This window comes from Sander lucioperca, chromosome 11 (assembly GCF_008315115.2).
Source record: "Sander lucioperca isolate FBNREF2018 chromosome 11, SLUC_FBN_1.2, whole genome shotgun sequence".
Taxonomy (NCBI): domain Eukaryota; kingdom Metazoa; phylum Chordata; class Actinopteri; order Perciformes; family Percidae; genus Sander; species Sander lucioperca.
The window spans coordinates 25,809,843-25,834,371 of NC_050183.1; the positions used below are offsets into that span (position 1 = coordinate 25,809,843).

At 40.3% G+C, this 24,529-nt stretch overlaps 1 protein-coding gene across 19 annotated transcripts in view; it reads right to left on the reverse strand.

Annotated features, from left to right (window-relative positions):
* Positions 1-24,529, reverse strand: part of fryl (furry homolog, like) — a 72,833-nt gene that overhangs the window by 28,832 nt on the left and 19,472 nt on the right. For 13 of the 19 annotated variants that reach the window (XM_036006913.1, XM_036006905.1, XM_036006902.1 and 10 more), the window contains 26 exons: positions 14,260-14,468; positions 13,815-13,868; positions 12,493-12,632; positions 12,266-12,362; positions 11,448-11,527; positions 10,943-11,023; positions 10,645-10,813; positions 9,727-9,819; positions 9,526-9,624; positions 8,943-9,044; positions 6,764-6,808; positions 4,104-4,207; positions 3,811-3,919; positions 3,613-3,699; positions 3,341-3,512; positions 3,075-3,207; positions 2,880-2,987; positions 2,533-2,770; positions 2,205-2,381; positions 2,009-2,095; positions 1,656-1,924; positions 1,100-1,307; positions 691-815; positions 519-576; positions 321-412; positions 36-208 (listed from right to left, as the gene is read on the reverse strand). In XM_036006913.1, coding sequence (XP_035862806.1) covers positions 36-208; positions 321-412; positions 519-576; positions 691-815; positions 1,100-1,307; positions 1,656-1,924; positions 2,009-2,095; positions 2,205-2,381; positions 2,533-2,770; positions 2,880-2,987; positions 3,075-3,207; positions 3,341-3,512; positions 3,613-3,699; positions 3,811-3,919; positions 4,104-4,207; positions 6,764-6,808; positions 8,943-9,044; positions 9,526-9,624; positions 9,727-9,819; positions 10,645-10,813; positions 10,943-11,023; positions 11,448-11,527; positions 12,266-12,362; positions 12,493-12,632; positions 13,815-13,868; positions 14,260-14,379 — 3,220 coding nt within the window. In that variant the 5' untranslated portion in view covers positions 14,380-14,468. Of the gene's footprint in view, positions 1-35; positions 209-320; positions 413-518; positions 577-690; positions 816-1,099; positions 1,308-1,655; positions 1,925-2,008; positions 2,096-2,204; positions 2,382-2,532; positions 2,771-2,879; positions 2,988-3,074; positions 3,208-3,340; positions 3,513-3,612; positions 3,700-3,810; positions 3,920-4,103; positions 4,208-6,763; positions 6,809-8,942; positions 9,045-9,525; positions 9,625-9,726; positions 9,820-10,644; positions 10,814-10,942; positions 11,024-11,447; positions 11,528-12,265; positions 12,363-12,492; positions 12,633-13,814; positions 13,869-14,259; positions 14,469-23,228; positions 23,865-24,529 lie in introns of those variants that run through there. The other 6 variants (XM_031311968.2, XM_036006907.1, XM_036006911.1 and 3 more) reach the window with 5 other exon arrangements.

Consider the following 24,529-nt stretch of genomic DNA (forward strand, 5'->3'; position numbering starts at 1 on the left):
CTGATATAAGCGAGCAAGTGAGTTAAAATACATACCTGGGACATTCTGAATGATATTGGCCACAAGTGCACTAAAGTGACAGCGAATGTCCTTCAGTGTGTCAGAGTCCTTGTCATTTTCAGCCTCAAGCAACTGCCTGGTCAGATCAACATACTCAAGCAGCGTACTGTTCAGAGAGTGGCTCTCTCCATCTAACCCTCCACTCGCTCTGTAAAAAGTCAAGTAACAAAGAAAACGTTTATTATGTTTATAAAACAGTTATATTAAAGTGCAAATTTATTCCTAATCACATTGTCACAAGATCATTGTGGATTACATACATCTGACTAATGACACCAGCATCAGCCAGCAGCTCAAATATCCGGACCAGCTGGACCCTGAGGATGTCACGACGCCTGCGCCGCTTCATGTTCTGCAGAGTAAAGAGAGTAGCATTGTAACTTAGTAAAATTGTCTTTAAAAAAAAAAAAAAAGAACTGTGGCAGAAATAATTCCTAGTATCAATGAACTGCACTTACTTCAGGTCTTCTTTCTAGAGCTTCTTTTATGATGGGATTTAGCTCCTCTATCAACTCTCTAAAAGGAGAGGAAAGTTAGATGTAAATACATAAGTAAAAGATTTTGATATAGTATATCAAAGTGTAGCAGGGTATGTTAAGTATACCACAAACCATGTCAAGTGTTGTTTACCTGAAGGCCACAGGGTTGGTCCTGCCAAGCCCTAACACAAGAGACTCTGTGATGTCCATGCTCTCAGAGCGCATCATTGGAACAATGTGTTTGAACAGAGAGGAGGGGGACGGAGTACCAACAATCTATTAACACACAGAAAGAGCAATGTCATGGCTGAAATGCAAAAATGGGAATAAGTTAGTATCTGTTCACTGTTAATTGCTGTTATGTTACATGGGTCCTATGTTTTTACGATTTTAAAATTCAGAGTTACACATAGTATAAAGTCATACTTATATTGACACTGGATTGCATTTTTCCATACTTACTACACTTTTAAGACTTGAAAATTAGCAAGACATTTTTGTATATTCAAGACTTTTTAAATGTGTGTTAATGGACTGTTTTCTGCAGAGGTGCTCCTGACCTTTGAATCATAACTGTAGCCGCTGTCCGGCGTGGACGCCAGCGTCTCAGGCGGGGAGCAGCGGACGGAGCCAGAGGTGGAGGATGAGGAACACATGGAGGGGGAGGAGGAGGCCGAGCTGCAGCACAGAATCAGGTAGTTCCTCCAAAGGCCGATGTAGGAGTCACTGCTGTTTAGACTGTTCAATTTCTTGGCATTGATGGGGCTGCTGATAATGGACATACGTAACAGGAGATGTCAGAGATTATAACACTAAGCCCAGAGAATGAAGGCCTTTTGCCTGCCTATGTTGGAGCCCTCACACAGACGTGGCATGCTACATCAAGGTTTACCATTTACAGTTTTTATCTTGTGTCAAGCCCATTAAGATTGAAGTATTATTTGGTACAAAGTCTTCAGTCCCCAATCCTAGCACATAATGTCATCACAAAGACATCATCACCTGGCCCTTTTAAAGCTGGTCTATAATAAAAACACCCACAATGACAAAAACACACTCAATTACAATGATGCACAAACAGACAGAAAACAAAGAGGCTTGATTGAAACAACATACTTGATGTCAACTTGTGGAGACAGTAGTTGCAGGCGGGTGTAGGCAAACATCCAGGCATAGTTGAGGGCAGTGGGGCAATGTTTGGGCAGGTGCTCCTGCCGCAGGTAGCTGGAGAAGCTGATGACCCAGGGGTCCTGGCCCTGAGTAACATGGGCAAACACCCAGATGTGCGAGGGGCTCACCACATCAAACTGGTGGCTGATGGGAGATGAGCTCCACTCTGCTAGCGTCTGAAGATCAATCCCACTGGGACAGTACAGCAGGTTGCTCTACAGAGAAAAACAGAGACAAATTGAGTCTCGGAGTATTTGTACAAGCTTTCTGATTCTGTAAATAAGAAAAGGCATTTAAACCTGGTCAGCTCCTGTGAGATGAATGAAGCTCTCCAACACGGATGCACTTAATCTGTCCATTACATCAATGGCCAATTCCTCATCGCCCTGAAAGATTGAGATAGACAGAAGTAATGTCAGGAAACAAAAAAAACTCATACACATGTGACTTCTATTTGTCAGTTGCAATAAAATGCACTGTGGTTTGAGTTATTACCTTGCCAATGCCCAGTGCAGTGTGCAGCGCCCGGACCTCCTTGAGGACGTTAACAGCCAGTCTGCGTGTGGCAGGGCGGCAGCTACAAAGCACAACCAGTGCTAAACCCTCTACCACATGCAGCACCCCTAACAGAGGAGTACGTTCCAGGGACAGAGAACGACCGCTGCTTGAGCCCTGTAGAAGAGAATTATAATTAAAACCTCTCTAAACGTTGGGACATTTAAGTCACTAAACACAAAAACATGAACACAAAGTACACCAATGCATATAAAGACACAAAAATCACTCATAATGAGGTTAATACAGCTGGGGCTTTCAGACCAACCTGTGCATCGTGGCTCTTATTGCTACTCTGCACTGCCTGCCTCCATTGGCTGATGAGCTGCAGTAGCATCTTGACAGCGTTGTCCAACAAAGTGGGGTGGACATCAGTCACCTCTCGGACAATGAAGTAGGCAAAGCCCGAGAGAACATCCTCACGCCACTCTGGGAAATCCACCATCAGGGCCTGGAGAGTAGTAAAGGCAAGGCCACGTAGCTCCTCATCCATGTGGATGGTCAGTCTAGAGAAGGAGAGGGAGCAAGACATTGGAAGACGTGTGGAAGACCACCTAAGCTACAGTAGATTGTGTACTGATGTGTCTGCAGTAAATTTAGAGGAAGGTGAATTACTTGGCTAGAAGCTCTATTAGGTCTTGTCTGCTCATGCCATCTGGTATCAGTCTTGGGATGGCGGCCACACACGTACGGAAAAGATCGATCTTTGGCTTCCTTTCTCCCCTGCGGTACAAACAGCTCATGAGAACCTGCTACAGTTCAGAAGTAACACGAACAGTACTTGTATGAATCCAGGTTGTGGTTACATACGTAATCATGTCCTCAGGCTCCTTGTTGGACATCTGTACATTGGTCATGCTCATGGAGCGCCCCACTTCCTTGTCCAGGTGTCGCAGGATGTTGTCTAAGGCCTTTCTTACTTGTGGATAGTACAGTGACATGCCTGGAAATACCCAGCAGAGTCATTTTACTCAAGGAAAAAACAACAACACAGATATTATTTAAAAAAAACAAAAAAAAACTAAAATGCCTCATTGTTTTTTTTCCTAAAGTCAAGTTTCAAAAATCCAACCCACCTATGACTTTGGCTTCTTCATCCGTGAGAGTGGTGTTGAGGAAGATCTTTTTGACACGCAGGGTGTTGCCAGAGGGCATGATGATCCCAGTCGTAGGCATAGGAGGCTCCCCATCTTTCTGCTGTAGGCTGTCGGCAATCACCAAGAAGGCTCGCAAACCGATATTCATCCTCTGTTAGAGTGGATAGAGGGAGAGGATAAAAGGTATGACAGAGAGAGAATCCACCAACACTCCAACGACATCACAACTTGAAGTCTTGTCTCTAATTTACCTCTGGATTGATGGCAAAGGTTTTGTGAGACTTGCCCACACACAGGAGGTCATAGATTATCTCCTTCATAGCAAAGTCCAGTCTTTCCTGTAACAACCAACAGACCAGCAATCACTTACACACAGCTACTACACAGCTTATCCTTAGGTTTAGCTCAGCTGTGAGATCCAGGTATGTCACTTCATGCTCCAAGCTTACCTGAGCTATGAACTGGATGATCTTGACAAAGATGTTGAGGGGCGTGTCCCTGGGAACCACACTCCGGGAGCCTTTGGGGAAAAGTGCTGAAACGATGCTGAGCAGTCGACTAGTGGGAAAAGGGGGGATATTATAAGCTTATTTAGTGTTGAACAACAAAGCCCAATATTTAAACGACTTCTACTGGATAGCAATCAATTGCAAAGGGGTTGATTGTGTGTGTGTGTGTGTGTGTGTGTGTGTGTGTGTGTGTGTGTGTGTGTGTGTACTCGCAAGTGGTCTTGAAAACTGACCTCTGTGTGACGGTATTACTCTCACACTTGATCCTGATGATGTAGACCCATAGCAATCTGTAGAGCGACTCTAGCGCCACACGGGACATTTTGGGGTCTTTGTTCTGTGGATGTAAAAAAATAAAAATATGTAAGCAACTCAATTTAATCAGGGCAATTTAACTACCCACCTGTGAGACTTGTGAGATCAGGTTGTTGTTTTCTTGAGAAACTTGACAAAACTGGGAAACTGTATGATCATTTTTAAGTCTCTGTGCATACAGTAACTTCTAATGACCAATGAGTGATCAATCAAAGCTAAAGTCCACATGGTTTGATGATCGCTAATCTTTAGTCTTAGAGATTTTTTAAAGATGTAGCCATCAGTAAAATTAATTCTCAACCCACAGAAAACATCTTAAGAAAATAACCAAGTCCTTGCAACCAATTTAATTAATAATCCAAAACTGTGTCCTGAAAAAGAAGAACAGTTGATATTTCCGGATTTTTTTTGGACTAACCAACCAAGTTTCCACCTATGATAAATATCCATAGTGATGAGATACGCGCACAGGGCCATTCTGTGAGCGACCATGCTCAGAGCGTGTAATGTGGACATGGTGCAAGGAGTTCCATACTTTATGACAGCTTTACCTTATTGGCTTGATGGAGGTTAGCCGTTTTCACAAATGACATGAGGCACCTATACCCTTAACCTCTCCGCCTTTCTATCCAACCACGTCACTGCCTCTCCTTTTCCTCTATCTTAATATTTAAAGTGCTCATATTATGCTTTTTGGCTTTTTCCCTTTCCTTTATTGTGTTATATATCTTTTTTGTGCACGTTATAGGTTTACAAAGTTAAAAAGCCCAAAGTCCACCCCAAAGGCACTTACCATCTCCAACAGAAAACACTGTTCACAAACTGCTCCAAACAGCTCTATTGTAGTCCAGCCTTTACTTCAGAGACAAACGTGGTCACTTTGTAACACATGTTAATGCTCGCCTACCTGCTAGCATGGCACGCCCTCATACTCTGCTTCTGACTGGCTAGTAGTCCTTATCTAGATACTGTCAGGGCACGCCCTCATACTCTGCTTCTGACTGGCTAGTAGTCCTTACCTAGCTACTGAGCATGTGCGACTCCCAACAAAGATGGAACAGAAGGCTGACTTAGGCTTGACTTAATCACTTTAAACCATAACAACAGCCATGTCAAAGGCAGATGTCTCAAAACTAAGGGGTTACAGTAAGTGAGAAAATGTCTTTTGTGTTTTGGGAGAATTGACATTTTAAGATAAAGTGCCATGCTGGATGCAAACCAGCAGTCCCTTTTTGTACTGCAACAATTTGTCAAATCTTTCCGGCTGCAACTCAACAAATCACAGTCAGACAGAACAGTAGATCACTGAGCACAAACAAATGTGCTCTCCAATGTCAACCAGGGCTTCCGCCTGAGGCCAGCACTTTTACATCATCTTTCTTTCTTTTTTTTTCTTTTTTTTTAAATCACAATGGAATAATTGAGTTCCTTTTTTAAATAGGACGTAAATGTACTTGTAGGTTCACTTATTTGACTTGACACTTAATAAAATTATAGGCTTGTTTTTTTCTTTTCTTACATCCGGTATTATACACCGAACCATGAGGACACATGATGACTCATGCATTTATTTAACCTTGTTAGTTTGGTGTGCGGTAATTTAACATCTTTAATGTCGTGTAATTGGGTTAATTGTAGTAGGGGATTGAGAGAATCCACTGCATAACAGAGCTTGATATATGTTGGAAATCCTGAAAAAGAAAATAAAACAGTGCTGTGCACATTAAGGATGCCGATTAACAATTTAATAAAAACAATCCTCAGCCCTTAATGTCAACAACCAAAGTGTAAAGCACAGTGGCGCTGCTACCAGCCAGCCTTTTACCAACTCCAACAGAAAAACTGAATGGAGCACTGCCAGCACACCAAATTCCACAAAAGTCAAATTTATTTTCTTTGTCATGCTTCAAAGACGTTCTCTGACCCTCTGGTAATAAATACAATGAATGCACAATATTTAAATTTGAAATCAATAATTAATTGATAGTTACTATTTTTTATTGAAATCCATTTTCCATCCGTGATTTGCATGCCATTACAAAAGAACCAGCATGTGCAGTTTTCCTAGCTAACTGTTAGGTGACTCTTTTAAATATTGAATCAATAACAGTGTGGGGTTATTGTAGTAATACACTTCTAATTACAGCTGAATCATCCACATATCAAATAAGCCTTATATCCTGAAGAGAATTTAGCAGTCTTCATACAAATAGACAAAATATTTGAAAGCAATTATTGACCAATACCAGTAAGGGGACTTATATGTTCTGCATCCCTATTGAACTAAAACATGTATCTACAGTAAAAATCTAAATATGTGACTAGATAGACAAAAGTCAACACCACTGCCCAAAAACACAAATCAGCTCAACAACAAAGCCTAAGGCAACATCACAAGTTGCAAGTAGTTCACATGATCCTCTTCACACTGCAATGTCACAGTCACTACAGAGAATGACTAACTACCCAATTAGCCGAGCAGGCAGAACTGTACTACCCCAGAGTATGTCCTGGTCAGGACCTGGACCATTAAAAGGAATGGGAGCACCAGGCAGGTCACTGACAGCAGATAACTCACCTGCAGCGTCTCAATCTGCTTTCGGATGCTGTTGTTAGACGGCATCTGGAGCGAGTCAACGTGAGAAAAAGATCAAATGACAGGAGACAAAGAATGTAGGGTTTGGGGAGGGACACATGCAAGTTATAGGCAAAAACAAAGACTTAACCTAAACAAATATGACAAGAGCAGTTCAAAGTATCTTTGTTCTTGTCAATGTGGCTAAAATGAGACACAATGAACTGTTTAACATACCACTTGTGGATTTATTAGTGGCATGGTAGTAATAAAAACAGTTCATTTGTATTTGATATGGTATAACATATTTCAACATAGAGTGAGCCAAATCAGAATGTAAAAGTGAAAAAGCAAGTAAAGTAAGGTGTGCTGTGGTCTGGAAATCACACAGTGGGACAGAGAAAAAACACAGAAATAGAGGAGTGGATATAAGGGGAACACAGAAGGATGAGGAAAGGACATTTAAAGATGTGAATGGGAAATGGAGTATAAAAAACAAAATTGCTCTTTTCACCTACAAAGCCAACAAGCAGCGACACCCAAATCAGCAGTCCATTCAAATCCATGTCAAGCACACTCAAAATACTAACTGCTGTATTTTAACCCTGTGGGGATCATACTTCAAAGTAGGGCAGCCAAAATATGACATACATTATAATCTACATTAGTTTGTAAAATCCTTTTTTTCAGGATCATTTGTATATTATACATATTGCATGCAAATGCATTAAGAAAAGTTAACTGTACTATCTCAATGTTTCTGTTGTAATTTGGTTTAAATCACATTATAATGACATGACACATCATGCCTTTGATCAACATGAGTTCTTGACTATGTTTTTTTGCCTTTTCACCCCAAAGGGGGTCTGAGGGTCTATATACCGTTGTCTCCCAGGAGGATAACTACCTCTCCATCCTTACTAATTTGTTTTACATGTGTACACACTGGGTATTTTAAAGTTGTTTATAGTATTATGTATTTATATAGTGTAGGGGCGCTGATATATCACAGCAATGCCTTCTGGGAAATAGAAAACCTAACACTTGAATGACACATTTATTAACTGCTATGAGCAGCCACAGGGTTAAAATCACTGGTTGGACAAGAAGCCCTAAATCACTAAAATCATCACTACACTCGAGCCATCACACAAACCCGTAAAGATGATCTCAATCAAAGAATCAGCATCACCACAGAAGACTGACTGATTATGATTTTCAAATTAAGGAAAGCTAAAACAATTACAATAGTGAAAGAGAATGCTAGAATGAGATCACTGAGGAGACAGACGGCCATTTCAAACCATTGGTAATCATCATCACAAGGAAGCAATACAGAAATCTATCCACCACAAGATCATACAATCTCCACAAAGGGCAATCAATGTAGAATGGAAAAAGGCAGTCGTTGAGCCAGTCAGTGAGCCAGTAATTTGGTCAATGAGCTCCTGGGTTGAATTGGCTCAATGATAGTCGGGGACCGGAGGAAAGTAGGTTTGATCGGTTCGTAATTGGTTTACAAGGAGTCATTAACAGACCTGAGTTAAAACAGCACTTGAGATAATCTATAATATGCAAGGGGCATCAGCTAAGAAGTGGGATATTTTGCAGGTTGAGTTTAAAGATACACATAGGTGTATTTTATTCTCTGTGAAATAAGTTGTGGTCACACTGGTGATTATTAGTGATACCTAATAATATTTTATTTCATGCATGTATGTTGTCCACTTTGACAGCTTTTTTTTAGCTTTTTTTTTTTTTTTTAAACAAAGACTCTATTACATTATCAAATCAAGTGCTATTTCTGTCCAGATCTAGTTGTTGATGATGGAGGGGAAGGTACATTATGATCTTTAGACAGAACCACAGAGCACACCCTTCACAACCAAGACAACTTCTTCGATCAGTGGTATTACAGCATGTACTAACAATAGAATATCATAATACCAATAATTCATTTCCTTTTAACATTAGTACATGTTGATGCTTTCACATTGTAATCAAGAACTTCCATTTTAGATTTGATAACACAAGTCATAAGACCTCTGAGCTTTACACTAAAATTAGGCGTGTCCTAAAAATACTTTATTCTGAAGAATACAGTCATTGTGCTACTCTTCAGAGCACAAAAGTACACACTTTGTGAAAAAGGAGTGTGTGTAAAGGCTCAGGCTGGCAGTACCTTTAGGTGCGAGAGGCAGTTCTGGAGGAAGATGTGCCAGTTGTTGAGGAAGAACTGCTTCTGACTAACACACAGCAAGCATGTCACCAGGGGATACAGAGCCTGGGGAGATAAACAGTGTCAGCATCAAAAAAGGGATAAGTAGTTTTGTATGCACACTTTGTAATTTAGCATCTGAAAAAAAGAAAAGGTGAGCACAAAATCATTGCGCACTACAGACAGGCCAACAGCAACAACACAAGCTGAGACTGGAGATCTCTGTCATGACACCAGGATCACAGATATATTACTAAAAAGTCTGGAAGCATTCATTAAAAACACTCACTATATTAAATACAAATTTGTTAAAAAAAAAACTGTTCTGGAGAGAATTTTGGAGTTGGTTAGTAAATATAATAGAATAACAGTGAGGTTGTATTTATTTTTGAAATATTTTTGGATGAGGATGACGGACTGGCTGGGCTGGGGTCAATGGAAACGTTGACAAAATACAGGAAGAGTGAAACACATGAGAAGGAAGTAGTAAATGGAGATAGGGGTGGGGAGGAAGACATAAAAAAAAATAGGATGCTCTAATTATTACCAAAGAGTGCTTCTTTCTGGAACTAAGGTCAAATGTTGTCTGGTACAGCATCTCCACAAAGTTCTTCAGGCATGGCACATTGACTTCATTTTTCACCGCCTGAGGATAAACGAGTCATTACCATGGACTTTTACGTGAAAAAAATAAATAAAGAGACTTGTGTACAAACAAACAGTGGAAATAGTTTGAAAGGTTACTCACAGCTGCGACAGGGATGAGGATCTCAACAAAAAGGCCGGCTAGAGCATGCTTTATGTCCTTATCCTTGACTTCCAGGAAATACTGGGCACACTCCTAAAAAGGGGCACCAAAGGCACACATGTATGAAGAATATACATGATACATACACAGAGACAAACTGCCAGTTTGACATAAACATACAGTATTAAGACAATAATAAGTCAGTGCTCCAGAAAAGGAAACTGTGCCTTCGCATAACTCCAAATTAAATGCACATAATGAATATTGACTTATCTGTGATGGAAAGGGTTATAAAACTAACTGATGCAGAACCAAAGAATGCAGCTCACATGACAAGAAAAGAACCATACGGCATCCTGTTATTGTCATTTTTCCTTTGTATGCTGAGTCACTGAGGGGAGGAAATCTTGTTTTTATCGTATTATTGACTTTAAAAGAAGGCAAACTTAATCGTAATGAATTTTGTTTCTTACATATCAGTACAAAATATAAATGTCCTATATTGGTCAGGCTATAAAAGATCATCATATGGGTTGAAACCATGATAAGTACTGAAATGAAGTGGTGGACATAAACTACAGTATGTTCCATTAACACAATAGGAAATCACGGTAGTGTTAAGAACAGCGAGTGTGTGTGCTTTTTTTAGCACTGTATAGAGATTAATGAAAAGGCTATAGCTCCGTTCACAGCTCTTAGCAGAGCCGGAAACACACATACACTTGCTTCTTGGCAAACCTCACCTTTGATCGTTACTCATCTAACTTTATGAGCCTTTGTTACGGACAGCTGCTGAGTTCGAACAAGGAGCAGCAGTAGAAAAAAAAATGTCTGGTGCCATTTAGCAAACACACATCAGCCCCACTTACTGCAGTAACTCTCTGGCAAATATGCATGAATAAATGACTTTTAATTTACCTGCATGAACTGAAAAGAAGCCTCAAAATCCTCCACAGGATACATTTTCACCCGGAAGAACTTCATGCCCATGATGAGACTGATGATGCTCTGGACTACATAGGGACTCTGCTCTTTTTGCCTGAGCTCCTTCAGTTCTGTGATGAACTTCTTCCTCACTGCCTGAAACCTGAGCACACACACAAAAACATATATACATCTACACTTACAAAAAAAACCCTCCCTAAACTAATGAGAGGGGTTAGGGGTGACTGAGAATGTGACTATTCAGCTAACAGGCAGAAATAAGCTGGCTTACTTTGACTGTGTAAGGACTCCAATGACCTCAGCATACAGGTCTGCGATGATGTGTACATTGCCAGTGTTGGGGCCACAATACCTGTCGATTGAAGTATATTTCATCAAGTCTTAAACAAATACATATCTTTTTTTTATGCGGAAGACATTGTGCTATATGACACATACCACACAACAAAACAACAATGCACAAAACTGAATAAGTGTTTTTACTTAAGGCTGACTCAAGCAAAGCCAAATATGCTATAAAGCCAAGTGTGTGTGTGCGTATGTGTGTGTATATATATATATATATATATATATATATATATATATATATATATATATATATATATATATATATATATATATATATATATATATAGTGACACAATGACCATAGAGCTAGAGTCTACTCAAAGAGCCATAAAGAAATAAATGACTGCAAAGCCAAACCCACAAGTGAGAGCGCCACAGTAGAGCGTATATTGTAACACTGGTTTATCTGTGTGCTGATGCTTACTTACCCCTCTTTGTGTTTAAAGTGCTTGAATGCCAGGTTTAGAACTTCGTGTACTAGAACATCTGGCACTGGATGAAGAGGAATCTGTGACGTAAACATTGAATCATTGGTCTTATTAGAAGCATTGATAGTGTTCATTCTTTCTCTTTGCTACCATTCATTACCCTCCCTACAGGAGCCAAGCCAAGGACAACTTAGCTCTGGTCTCCAGGGATTGGCTTTTAGTTCAGAATGTTGCATAGACTTGGATAGTCCACTTTAGAAAACACACTCAGTTGGGAGTTGGTCTGTTGCCATGTGTTTATTTACTGTGTTCCCCTGCTGGAAAGGCCTCACTAACAACACTGCAGTTCATTTGTGTACCACGGATAATAAGTAAATAAAGTACATTCCTATAAAACAACACTTTTATTAGTCAGCAGTTTGCAAGAGAGACAATATCGGATATCTAAACATTTGAATGATTGGTAGCAATAAAAGGTGAAAAAAAAGATTTCAACAAATGCATAAACTATTCTATTTGAAATTAAATCAGAAATAAAAACAAAAATAAAAACCGTTAATCACAAAAATGAAGAAATCAAATGTAGTGAAAAACATGCACCTGTTTAGCAAGTAGGAAGGTAAACTGTGCCAATAGTGTTTGACTGAGTAGCCTACTCTTTATGACTTTATTGATAAGATAATGTCAATATTAAGTCAAACAGTGCACTGCATTTCAACTCGTGTATGTAGTCAACTGACCCCAGCAACCCAACTGGCAATAACTTTTTATATGCAGTTTAAATCAGTATACAAAAGCAGTAGTGTCGGGTAGCTCACCTGTTTTAGAACTTCCACTGAAACTAAACAAAAAATGAAATCTATGGCTAAGTCCCTCCGTTCCAGAAGGTAATCTTTATCCCGGTGCTGTTCATCTCTAAAAAGCAGGACACAAGGGGGTTTTGAGCAAAGTACATCTTAAACCTGACACAAAAAAAGACAATCAATTATAAATGGAGGAAGAAGAAGACAGGCAAGTACGCAGGAAACGAAGATGAGCAGCTCACCCTTTGGACTTAGTACTAGAGCGAGGCCTGTACTCATAAGACTCGTCTTCAGTGCCACTCTGCCGCCGGTACCAGTCAAACAGTGTGCGCAGTAGGGAGGGCAAACAGTGTTCTGCTATTGAGCTCATAGAGCTTATTAACTGGAAAACAATAACATACAAACGTTAGATTTGACTCAATATTACTAATAAACCTGGTATCCACCACATTTTGGCCATTTTTAATGCGCAAATTAAATACTTAGGTCTGTGAAATATGCTAATAAAAGATTAAATCACATGCAGAATTGTCCCACAATGGTTAAAAGTGGATATTCAATAACCGAGTAGGGCTAGTATAGACCAGAAGCTTTCTCAACTAGTGGGTGACATACAGCATGTAGCTATTGATTCCAATTGTTATGTGATGTTCAACTTTATTTGGCCCCGAAGGGCAATTGGTTTTGCAGCATAGAGTGCAACATAAAGCAAGCGTGAATTAACACAGACTCAACTGTTGGGATGACATGTTGAACACATCAAAGTGCTGCTACTGAGCAGCTCCACAATATATTGCATCAACGACGATGCAAGATTGTGCCTTTTAAACCTAGCACTGCATTTACAGGCTTGACAAATCCAATGTTAGAGATTATCTCTAATGATCTGTTTGTTGCTGTATAGTAATAGCTGTATTCTTGTGAGAAAGCAATAAATCCTATTACTGACGAGTAAATACAGAAAACACAAAAACAGCACTTTAGACACTCAATTTCAAAATTCAGATTACAGTGAATAGTTCAGACAATAAATAAAACATGAGATGGGGTGGTCAGTTTGCATAAACTACTTTAGTGTACGTGTGTGTATGTGTGTACTTAAGTGCTGCATGATGAGGGAGGTGGATGATGGATGCTAGGCAGGAGAGTTATGCAACGGCTCCCTCTGCCCTTATGGTGCTGGGCAGATACACTCCAGCACCCAATGCTGATTTACTGCTGAGGATGACACAGCGATTCTACACTCTCACTTTTGCACTATCTATACCTATTTTCTCTCCCTCACTCACAATGGGGACCGCTGGATCTATAGCACCATATCCTCGTTGGCTTTGTGTTGTGCTGAACAAAGCATTCTGCAGCAGGCAGGCCTATTGTATAGAGTTCTGCACCAGCTACAGATGAGGGACAGACGAGCCACTCAGTGGGTGGAGCTGGGGATTCAAATATTGCACACACATACAGAAGGTAGGAGAGGTCTGTTGTTGGTCCTGGGGAATGAGAATGTCACATTCACACACCCACATGTTTTTTACCCTCAGGTCATTACTATGGCTATACTGACCTGGTCAAATTGTGCATCTTCCCCTCTCTGGAGGGATCGGGACAGAGGTTTCTCCTGTTAGAGGGGTGAGAGAAAGAGATTAAAAATAAGTGTGTTACTAACCCAGCAGAGTTGATACCGGTTGCTGTCAATCAAGCAGCCAGCCTGGTGATGAGTAAGCAAGTGAGAGAAAACTGAGCTGAATTAAAGGAATGAATGGAGGAACAGGCCAGTTAATCCAGTCTGTTAATCATAAACTATTTTATCATTAATGTAGTTCATAAAGAGTATGTGCTTCTTCTGCCAGTTCACTCACACATCGTTCAGTCTTTCCTGAAGTGGCTAAAGGTATGGCAGTTAGTTGCAAAAGAAAGGAGGACACCTCAGCAGTGCGTTTCACATCACATGTCATGTATTGAATTTAATTTCCTGGGTTGCTTGTCACGGTTTCACCCCGTGGACTCACCAGTGGCTCAGCCATCACCATCTCGATCTTCTTCTCAGCCAGCACAGCAAACTCAGCAAATAGACTCTTGATGACAAACTCCCCGGGCTTGAGCTCGGGGTCAATGGTGATGCTCGACATGTCGGCAACGTTGTGTTTCTCCCAAGAGAGGGGAGTCACCGAGGAGGGGGCACGGCGTCTACTCACGCTGCTGCTGACAGGTGCAGAAGCTGCAGAGAGGGCAGAGGCTAAAGGTTAGGAAATCATACAGTGGGAGTCAAGTCAGCAGGGTCAAACTAAGAACAACACTCTTGTAAAGTATGCAATGTCATCAGAGGTGTCAAAAGTATTCACATTCATTACTCAGGTAGAAGTATAGATGCTAGGGTTTAAAAAGACTTCTGTAGAAGTTGAAGTATCAACTCGAGCTTTTTACTCAAGTCAAAGTATAAAAGTACTGGTTTCAAAACTACTTAAAGTATAAAAGTAAAAGTAATGTAAGGGGGGAAAAAAAATATCAATATGCTTTCTCAAATTAGATGGCGAGTTTTGGAAACAATTAGCTTGTGGTACTTGGGTGGTCAGAGCTTGCAGCCCATTCGAAAGGAGTTGTTTTTGCATCCAACCATTTCTAAAAATTCTTCCAGGTAGGCTACGGCCAGGGATGTAGAAGGGTTGGCTGGTCTTCCTGGCTACCAACCTCCTCGCTGGTGCTCGGTCGGGACATTTCGATCAAGTTCTCTTGAGTCTCTGCCACGGACATCTTGGTACTAGGCTACATACGTCTGCTATTTCCTTGCTGGAGTGTGACGTGATTTGTGTCAGGTGCAGATGCGATGGATCGCGTACAAACCAATAGGGTGTCGGAATGGTATATGTTTATACTTCTCTTCCAACCACAATCAAATTCACTCTATCTGGATGGCGCGATTTATCTCGATAGGTTTTTATTATTTTGTTGGTGTTTTTTTTGAACGATGACAAGCCGGAATGAAAACAAGCCGAACTGAAATAGGAGTAACAAGGCTATTTTATATCTATCTAAAATTTCTACTTAAGTAAGGTAACAAAGTATTTGTACTTTGTTACTTGACACCTCTGAATGTCATGCGCTAGTTCTAATCCAAACAGGAGCACAGACATTTCCTAAAGAGGCAAATTGACTGAATTGATATATATATGAGAGAGAGAGAGAGAGAGAGAGAGAGAGAGAGAGAGAGAGAGAGAGAGAGAGAGAGAGAGAGAGAGAGAGAGAGAGAGAGAGAGAGAGAGAGAAATATTCCAGTGCTGACTAGAGTAAACATACAACTTCCATTTCATTCCAAGCCTCTAATTATAAACTAATCTTCTAAATTCATATAGCCCATAATAGGCTTAAATGACCTTAAAAAACAAACATAAGGATAATCATAACTCCTACTAGAGTTATGTCATTAATTATCTAAATCAATTATAAAGACCTTAATATTTGTGTTACATATTCGTGCAAAAGGAGAAGTTTGACATTTTGAGAAATACTTTTTTTCACTTATTGCCAAGAGTTAGATTAGAAGATTTATACCATTCTCATGTCTGTACGTTAAAAGAAAATGTAGCTAGCAGCCAGTTAGCTTAGTTCAGCATAAAGACTGGGAACAGCAAGCTTTACATATAATGAATGACTAAAGGCTAATAATAAGAGGCCGTTTCTTATTCTTGATCAGCAAACATCTATATAGCTAAGATACTTCAATATAAATAAACTTATAATGTGCATGATGGTGCTGAAGATGGCCAGTTTAGCTGTGACTTCAAAAAGAATATCCTGAAAGGCCTTTCTGGTTTGAACTGTCGGCTTCGGTCCACAAACTTCTGATGAACCCAGCTGCCGTTACTGAGAATGTAGAAACGGACTAAATGGACAGTGTGTTGTGACTTGTTCATTTTGCACTACTTCTGCATCGACAGATCAAACCTGTTGTCGTAGATGTGCAGTGTTTTTCAGGCGCATCTTCTAATTTTTCCTTTAATTTATTTTATCTGGTATTAAAGAAATTATGCAAGTAGAAAAAATACTTTGTTTGAAGCTTTGTTATTGTTTATACCTTTGTTTTTATCCGTCAGAAAATTTCGAAAAGCCCAAAAGTACTGTGTCAAATTGTCATACATTGAACTGTGAGCAAAGTAACAAATAAAACCCTGTGCTAAATGGATGTTACTGATTGTGATATTCCTATTACATTTATATTTCATATTAGTGCAGACACACACACAAGATGAAGTACCAAGCAGAACATTATCAGATCAGTGGATTTGGGTGCCTGCAATCTTAACATGATGTCCTTCGTTCAGCTCTTGCCCACAAAAAGTCAACCAATGTTTAATATGGCCAACCTAGTCAGGATTTTTCATGTTTTTGTTCCTTTTACCACAGAAAATGCTTGATGCAAATGGAAATGAATCACATGAAATCATATGATGTACAATTCCAGTTAAATGTAATCCCATCAGCACCTTCAACTTGTGCATGATTCATCATAAAGCAGAATGAGGGGTGGGTGCAGTCTAAGGCAGTGTCCTCAATTATGATCCTAGTGGCCTGAGCCTCTCAGTGCTGGCCTGGTGTATCCGCTACCTTATACCTGACCTCAACAGGGGGAGAAAAGGCTTTTACCCGGGTGGTTTGGATCTTACATGATTTCCCTAGCCTTTATCTTGCAACACCTGGTGTTTAAGGCAGCGTAAGGCACCGCCTATTGTATTTTTTTTTTTTTTTTTTAAACACTTTATTCGTACTTTTCCAATTATCACATAAAACAATCATTCTCTATTTTACAAATAACCATAGAAAAACAATCCCAACAAGAGAAAGACAAAGACAGACCAAACCCCAAATCAACCTGACAGACTTGTCACAGACAACAGACGGACAAAAAAAAACGTGCACCTAACATTCCTTATTACAGGACTGACCAAGGGCAGGTGTAAACATTTATAGTTCTAGTTCCAGACCAGGTAAATTGTTCACATAAGTTATCAGAGGGTCCCAGGTTTTGTAGAATCTGTTAATGGAATCGTTGATGGTACATCCGATTTTTTCCAGCTTAACATTCTGCATAATGTCCCTAATCCAGTGGTGGTGTGATGGAGGAGTAGCAGCCTTCCATTTAAATAAAATCAAGCGTCTAGCTAATAAGGAGGAAAAGGCAACGACCCTCTGTAGATGAACAGGTGGAACAGATCCCGTTGTATCAGAAAACCAACCAAAAACAGCAACCAAGGGAGAAGGTGAGATGTTATAAGCATTAGAGATGACTTCAAAAAAGGATGACCAGAAAGGAACAAGCTTCGGACAAGACCAGAACATATGATAGGAAGTAGCTGGCGTCTGTTTACATCTATCACATAATGGGTCTACATTCGGAAATATTCTTGCTAATTTGGCTTTTGAGAAGTGCAGCCTGTGTAACACTTTAAATTGTATTAAAGAATGTCTGGAGCATATGGAAGAGGAGTGGACTCTAGTAAGAGCCATATCTCATTCTTCATCAGACAGCTGCGCCCCCAAGTCATTTTCCCACTGTTCTCGAATATGTGAAATAGAGAGGTTGAGCCTATTGTATTTTTGAGCTTAACGAATCACTCTTTGCAGGGTCTTACGGTCCTCTTCGGTGCGGTTTCCGTACCAGGCAGGGGTGTTCCCCGTCAGGATGCTCTCAATGATGCAGGAGTAGAAATTCCTCAGTATTTGAGGGGATACCCTGAATTTTCTTCATGCGTTCGAGGTGAAACAGTCTCTGCCTTGCCTTTCTCACCAATGACAGCTCCGCTGTTAAGGATGAAGGTGGAAGAGGTGTGTCCGCTCACCCTCACCACCTGGGGTCTGACTATTAGGAAGTCAAGGATCCACATGCACAGTGAGGTGTTTAATCCCAGGTCCTTGAGCTTTGTGACGAGCCTGGTGGGAACTATGGTGTTCAACGTTGAACTGTGGTTAGAGAGGATTACATGAATCCTAGGTAAAATGTCAACTGTGGCCAGTGTTAACAAATTGCGTTGTTAATACAGCATAGTAGTAGCAGGCATTTCTGGGATTTATCACACTACCATCAGATAGAGCCAATTGGATCACATCCTGTACTGCCGTATATTAGAGGGGAAAAAGTGCAGGAATGGTTGGTAAACATTTTTACAGCACCTTTAAAAATGTATATTAAAAAAGTCGATGAATTATACAGTTAAGCAAGAAAGAAGGCTAAGTGTTTAGCGGTGAGGAAAGTAAAAAAACTGTAAAAGTGAATGTCCACAGAGCTCCTTCAGCAGTATTTTGACTGGCTTCCTGAAAAACATTCATCTAGGGTCACGAAGAGAACCCAGAGCTCTGGACATTTGCATGTGGCACAGATCATTTGGTCATCCTATTCAAATAGTATAAGCAAATCTGAAGGATGTTGGAGTTCAGGGAGATGGCAGAGAAGTAGAGCCCACAGTCCCACATGGATGTAATGTTCAGGTGTCTACGTACAGTATACGTTTGGGCGGTTTGGCCAAGTAGGGTGAATACTAAATCCAGTCCTTATGTACATCATCATACAGACAGAAATAATAACAACTTTAAATGCAATGAAGTTCATTACACTTAATTCACTCACAAGTGTTAAATCATTTGGGGTTTTTAATAGAAAAAGAGTAAGGTAAGTGCACATGCACAAACAATTACCTTAAAAAGGCACTAAAGTACCAGCTCCATATTAGTTGCTATTTACCAATAAAATGAAATGCATGAAAATTGCATTATCACCATGAAATGCTTGTCTAAGTACATGCTTAGACAGCCAAGTGGTAATCTCTTCAAATGAACAAGGCTTCATAACCTTTAATAGTGCTTTTGAGATTTATGCTACAGCTGGGACACAACTTCCAGTCCAGTCCACAATGGTTCCAGTCCAGCCAAGTTGACTGCCAATAGTAAACTGACCCTTTACCTCGTTCCCTCCCAGGAAAAGCCTTGTTCTGTTTCTTCCTGGTTGTCACAGAAACACTCATCATGCCTTCCTAATAGTCTGAATACCACTGAGGAGCAAACGTGCAGGGAAATGAATATGTTTATCAGCTAAGGAAGCTTTTCTGTAAGACAAATTTATGCAAATTATGCTCAAAATGGGACATACTAGTACTGTATGTACACTGATCAAAAAGCTAAGTCTCTAAAGACTCACTCACTAGAAAAGATACCGTCTTATTTTCAGACTACTCCGATTCTCCATACTCTGGTACACAAACTGTCAGAGATAAGGTTTCAGTTTTAGGTGTCAATATTATATTAGAGCAAGATAAATAACAGGGTCATTCAAAAATGTATTTGTTATTATAAATGACTATTTGCACAAACCTACCTGGGCTGCAACAAGCAATTCTTCTAATTCATAATCAAGCATTACTGCTGTTAAATTGCTAATGCAAATGGGGAAAAACAAACTTACCACCACTTTTATTACTTTTAATTAATAAAATAGGTAGAATTAGTTATTAAAATAGAATCTAAAGCAATTTAAATACTACAATATTCCCCATCAAAAACCTAAGACCATGACCAAAGTATGCCTTAGGGTAGACCACCATTTGTTCCAACATTTAAACAAAAATGACCCTTCCTCCCCCACCCCAAGACCTCCCTAAAGACAAATAATTAAAATAACATGGAAAAATTCTAAAGTTGTAAAACTGTTATGATTAAATCAATCAGAAATGAATAGTCATGCTGTTATGTATGGAGAAAATGAAAGTGTGTGTGTGTGTGTGTGTGTGTGTGTGTGTGTGTGTGTGTGTGTGTAGGTGGGGGGGGGGGGCAGGGTCAGCGTGGTAGCAAGTGTTAGCTGTGTTGTGGTTGTGTTGTCCAGCAGCACAGAGAGCCTTTCAAGCATTTCCCTCTTTGTTTACTGTGCTGCACCAACACCCCCAATGATGTCACATAGCCAGCTCCTAATATCCAATCAGTACAGGGTGCTCTACCCCCTCCATCCTTCTTTTCTCTCCAACCCTGGGCCAGCTAGATTGTTGACTGGTTCACACAAATGAATACCCCAACACTGTACTTCCAGTTAACAAAACAAGAAAAATAACAAGGCATCGTTTTCTGGCCCAAGTCTCTGCATTAGCCCTCCCTCGCTTTCTCTTTCTCCCAAAGACATGCCAGTCATTTGTGGCATGCCAAACTATGAATCTCTTTCAAAACTGACCCAAGTTAACTTCTCACTGTTTTAAGCCAGGAAATGTACTGGCTGATACTCTAGTGACTCACTTACAAACCTATGGACATGTTCCTTTTCCTATTCAAATCTTAATGCAAAAACTTGGTTCTAGAGGTTCTCAAGGCTGTGCCCTAAACTGAGAATCAAATGAGCTTTTACTGGTTTTGATTAAGCAATTGTTCAGAGTTGTTCTTCCTCATTATATATATTCATCAAGTCCTCTGCCAAAATACAGTTTATCTGTGTTCTTAGCCTGAAACTTTTGAGATCTGCTGCCCTAAAGAACAATGGTATCTAAGAGATTCAGAACAACCTAAAAGATGGACAGTACTGAAAAACAGTTCTTATAGAAAGAACTGACAAGCTGCTACTGTGGTATAAGAAAATGCTTATGTTTTGTTATGAGAGGCATATAAGCCCCACTGTGCCACAGTTGCATGGCTGTGCTTAAGAAATGGAGCACCCCGCAGGATTACACAACTATTTGAACAGTGACTCCACCTTGTCAGTTAAAATAAAACCCTCCCAAACGCCTGCTCACTTCCCCTGTCAGGACAACCAGAAACAACAGCACAAGACACACATATTGTTGGAATGCAGGGAAGTGAGTGTGTCTATTTTTTTTTTTAAAGAGAAAGACAAAGGAGGCACTGCCAATGTTTACATGGTGTGGCAGTGCCAATTCTGCTAATGTGTCTCAACCTGCTCAGTCTCGACGAGTTACTACTATTTTACTCTTCTCCAATATGACTTTCAAATAAGAAAGAATCCAAAAACTACAGGGCAAAACTGTACAGTGTATCAGTACAACACAGGGATAGATGAAGAAACCAATATGCATGCTCCATAATGAATAAAAAAAAATATTTAACAAAGGTTCAAACTATGACCTCACCACATGTATTATTGCTGAAAATTTAAATAACGTGAAACATTCAACAACATTTTCTGTATTCATCACATAGGGGTGCAAGCATCACAAAGAGAGACAAGATGGATGGAAGTTAAAGCAGGACAGCTTAGAGAGGGTTTTCTGAAATTAGGCCCTCTTTGTTTGAGAGACCCAATGAAAAACTGGCAACAGCACAGTATAGGGGAGATATGGGTGAGGGAGGCCAGTAATCAGAAAAAGGGACAAATGGAAGAAAGCTGTTTACTCAACAGGTGGATGTTTTAATGCTTTCTTTTGAGCTGCTGTAACACAGGAATTTCCTTTTTCAATGGCAGGGATCAGATGCTTTACAGTGCAAACATTTTTAAAACTTACATTCACACCTATGGGCAATTAAGAGGTTCTAACTTGCATGACCTGCATATATTTGGACTGTGTGAGGAAACCAGAGTGCCTGGAGCAAACTGATGCAGAGACAGGGAGAACATGCAAACTCTTAACAGAAAAGCTCCAGACCAGAGACCTGATAACTGGTTGGATTAAAATCTGTATGCCATAACAAATCTGTCATTTTATAATATGTGCCATTGTATTGCCATACATGAAATTGGAGCAGGGACCTATTCATTTGGCTTTATTAATAGTAAAAATGACAGATTTTGTTGCGTATGAAAAACAACATTGAAGCTAAGCACATTGCACCTGTTCTCTAAGAACTGATTACCTGATATTAATCTATATATTATGTATATAAATGAATAAATGGCTTAGGAACAAACTAAATCTCTGATAACTGTTCCCAGATTAAAATCCACTTATCATTCTTAGTGGTTATCATGCTGCACATATCTAGAACAAACTTGTATGGCACGTTCCCAACCGCTATCAGAATGTGTGTGTTGTGTGTGTGATTGTATGTGAAAGCTGATGTGAAGCTCTAATATATATATATATATATATATATATATATATATATATATATATATATATATATAGCAACATAAAATGATATACACTGTGATAGAGGATTCCATTCCCATTGGCCATGTCATGACAATGAAAGGAACCAATCCCCAATTTGACTATATCGGAAATATGTCAGGGAAAAGTGTGGAATTTTGATCTGCACAAGCAACAGGGTTATGTCTATGTGTGAGTAATAATGCAAATAAAACTGGAGTTGTCAGCAGCTGGGCAATTCAAACTGCTGTTTGCCATCCACCGTTGTCCATCACTACATTTCAATGAGAATGAGGAGGCAGCGCCTTTTTGATTTCTGATGTAATATGGGCTGTATGGGAAGCTAATAATAGGAGGGAACCAGAAGACGGATCAATAGTAGGGAAACATTAGCTGCCCCAGAGGGAAGGGAGAAAAGGGTTATAAAAGTAGGAGGAGGAGAAAAAGAGGGATGAAGATTGTGTGGAGAGCTACTAAGGGAGACTACAGGGAGATTTGGATGTTAAAAAAAAGTTGACAAAGATGGAAAGAGTAAGGGAAATTTGGGAGAGAGTAACAGAGAGAGTACTTCAAGTCTACCTATGTTCTGTATCAGCAGATGCCCATCAATAGAAACATTATCTATGAAACAACCAGGAGCCAGTAGAACGATGATGAGCAGGGGGAGGAGGGTAGCCTTCTGAAGGTGGAGGTTAATTTCTGCCACCTGCATACACATCAAATAAGCCTGGCTAAACACAATCAGTCATCCTGACAACTCCATAAATAACTGTGTTTCTTCTACAGGAAAGAGATAAAAAGGAAATCTCAAAGCATAGATTGGATTGCAAGCAAGCATGTACAATGCTGCACAGGTCTGCTGGCTGTGTGGTATGTAAACATGTGTGCAAGCTTGGCAAGGTACTCACAGCTGCTACTCCAAGACTTGAGCAGAGATTTGATGCTGATCTCAAAGAAGACCGAATCCTGCAGGCTCAGCATGGCGGCTCTCAAAAGTTAGGCTTCACCAGAAGGCACGAACTCTACACGACTCCTGTCACTTTCATTTCACAAAACCCAAACATTCCACTCATCCTGAAAGAGGGGGCTGAGGGAAGAGACCCAAAAAGTGCTACCAGTTTGTTTCCTCTGCCACCTACTTCACTGAAGAGTGAAACTGCGCTGGGATAGCAGGAGAGAGAGCTTAGCCTGGCTGGTTACAAAAGTATTCCACCCCAGTGCATGCTGCCCATTTGCCAATCCACAGAGTCCCTCATCCCCATTTCAGCACAGAAAAATCCAGAGAGGCGAAGGACAAAACTGCGTGAGAACTTTTGCTCCAGATAAGGCAGAAACAGCAGCAGAACAGTACGCAACAGAAGTCTTAACAATGCACGGCAATATTTCCTCTCTTCTGTTCCTGTGTGTGTGCCAGTCCTAGCCCACTAGAACTGTCAGCCACCCTCTGCCTCCCCCAAAAAGCTCTCTCTCTCTCCATTCGCTCATGAGCAGCCCCTCCTCTTCCCAGGCTAGCTCTTGTTCTATTACTGATGCCTGCTCTTTTCTCTCTGAGTGAGAGCGAGCTTGTTTCAACAGCAAACAGAGGGAGGCGGGAGCAGAGTGTGGGGGTGGGTGATGTCATCAAAATGCTGCGAGTGTTCCCTGGCTGTGGCTCAGTAATGCATACGCATTTCAGAGCTGCTACTGTGCTGCCTCTCCACTGGCCTATCAAAACGACACTTCCTGTAAGCTCCACAGCAATACTGATGCGTCATCCCTGACTGCAGTAGGAGGCAAAGGAAAGAATGGGAGGATGGAAGAGAGAAAGAAAAAAGGGAGGATGAATTGAACATGAGAGGTGCATACACGACAACTAGTAGTCATACTTCTATTCAGATCTCTGCCCTAACATAATGTAAATATTATGTGCCTCAATTGTGTGGCATATCATCATACCATCTTCAAAACAAAGTAAACTGTGCTCTAGCTGCAAAGAATACTGTATGAGGTATGTTGAGATACTTGACCAGACCAAACCATGAGACATGGGTAGCTGACATTGTGTTACTGGTACTATGAGGCGGTTTTGAATCTCAGATCATAGCATGATAGTGATCACAGCTGATCTATTTGTTAAAGTAGCCGTTCACACCCAGTGGAGTCATAGGCATTACATCATTGCTCTGTCCAAAAGTAACACACACACACACACACACACACACACACACAC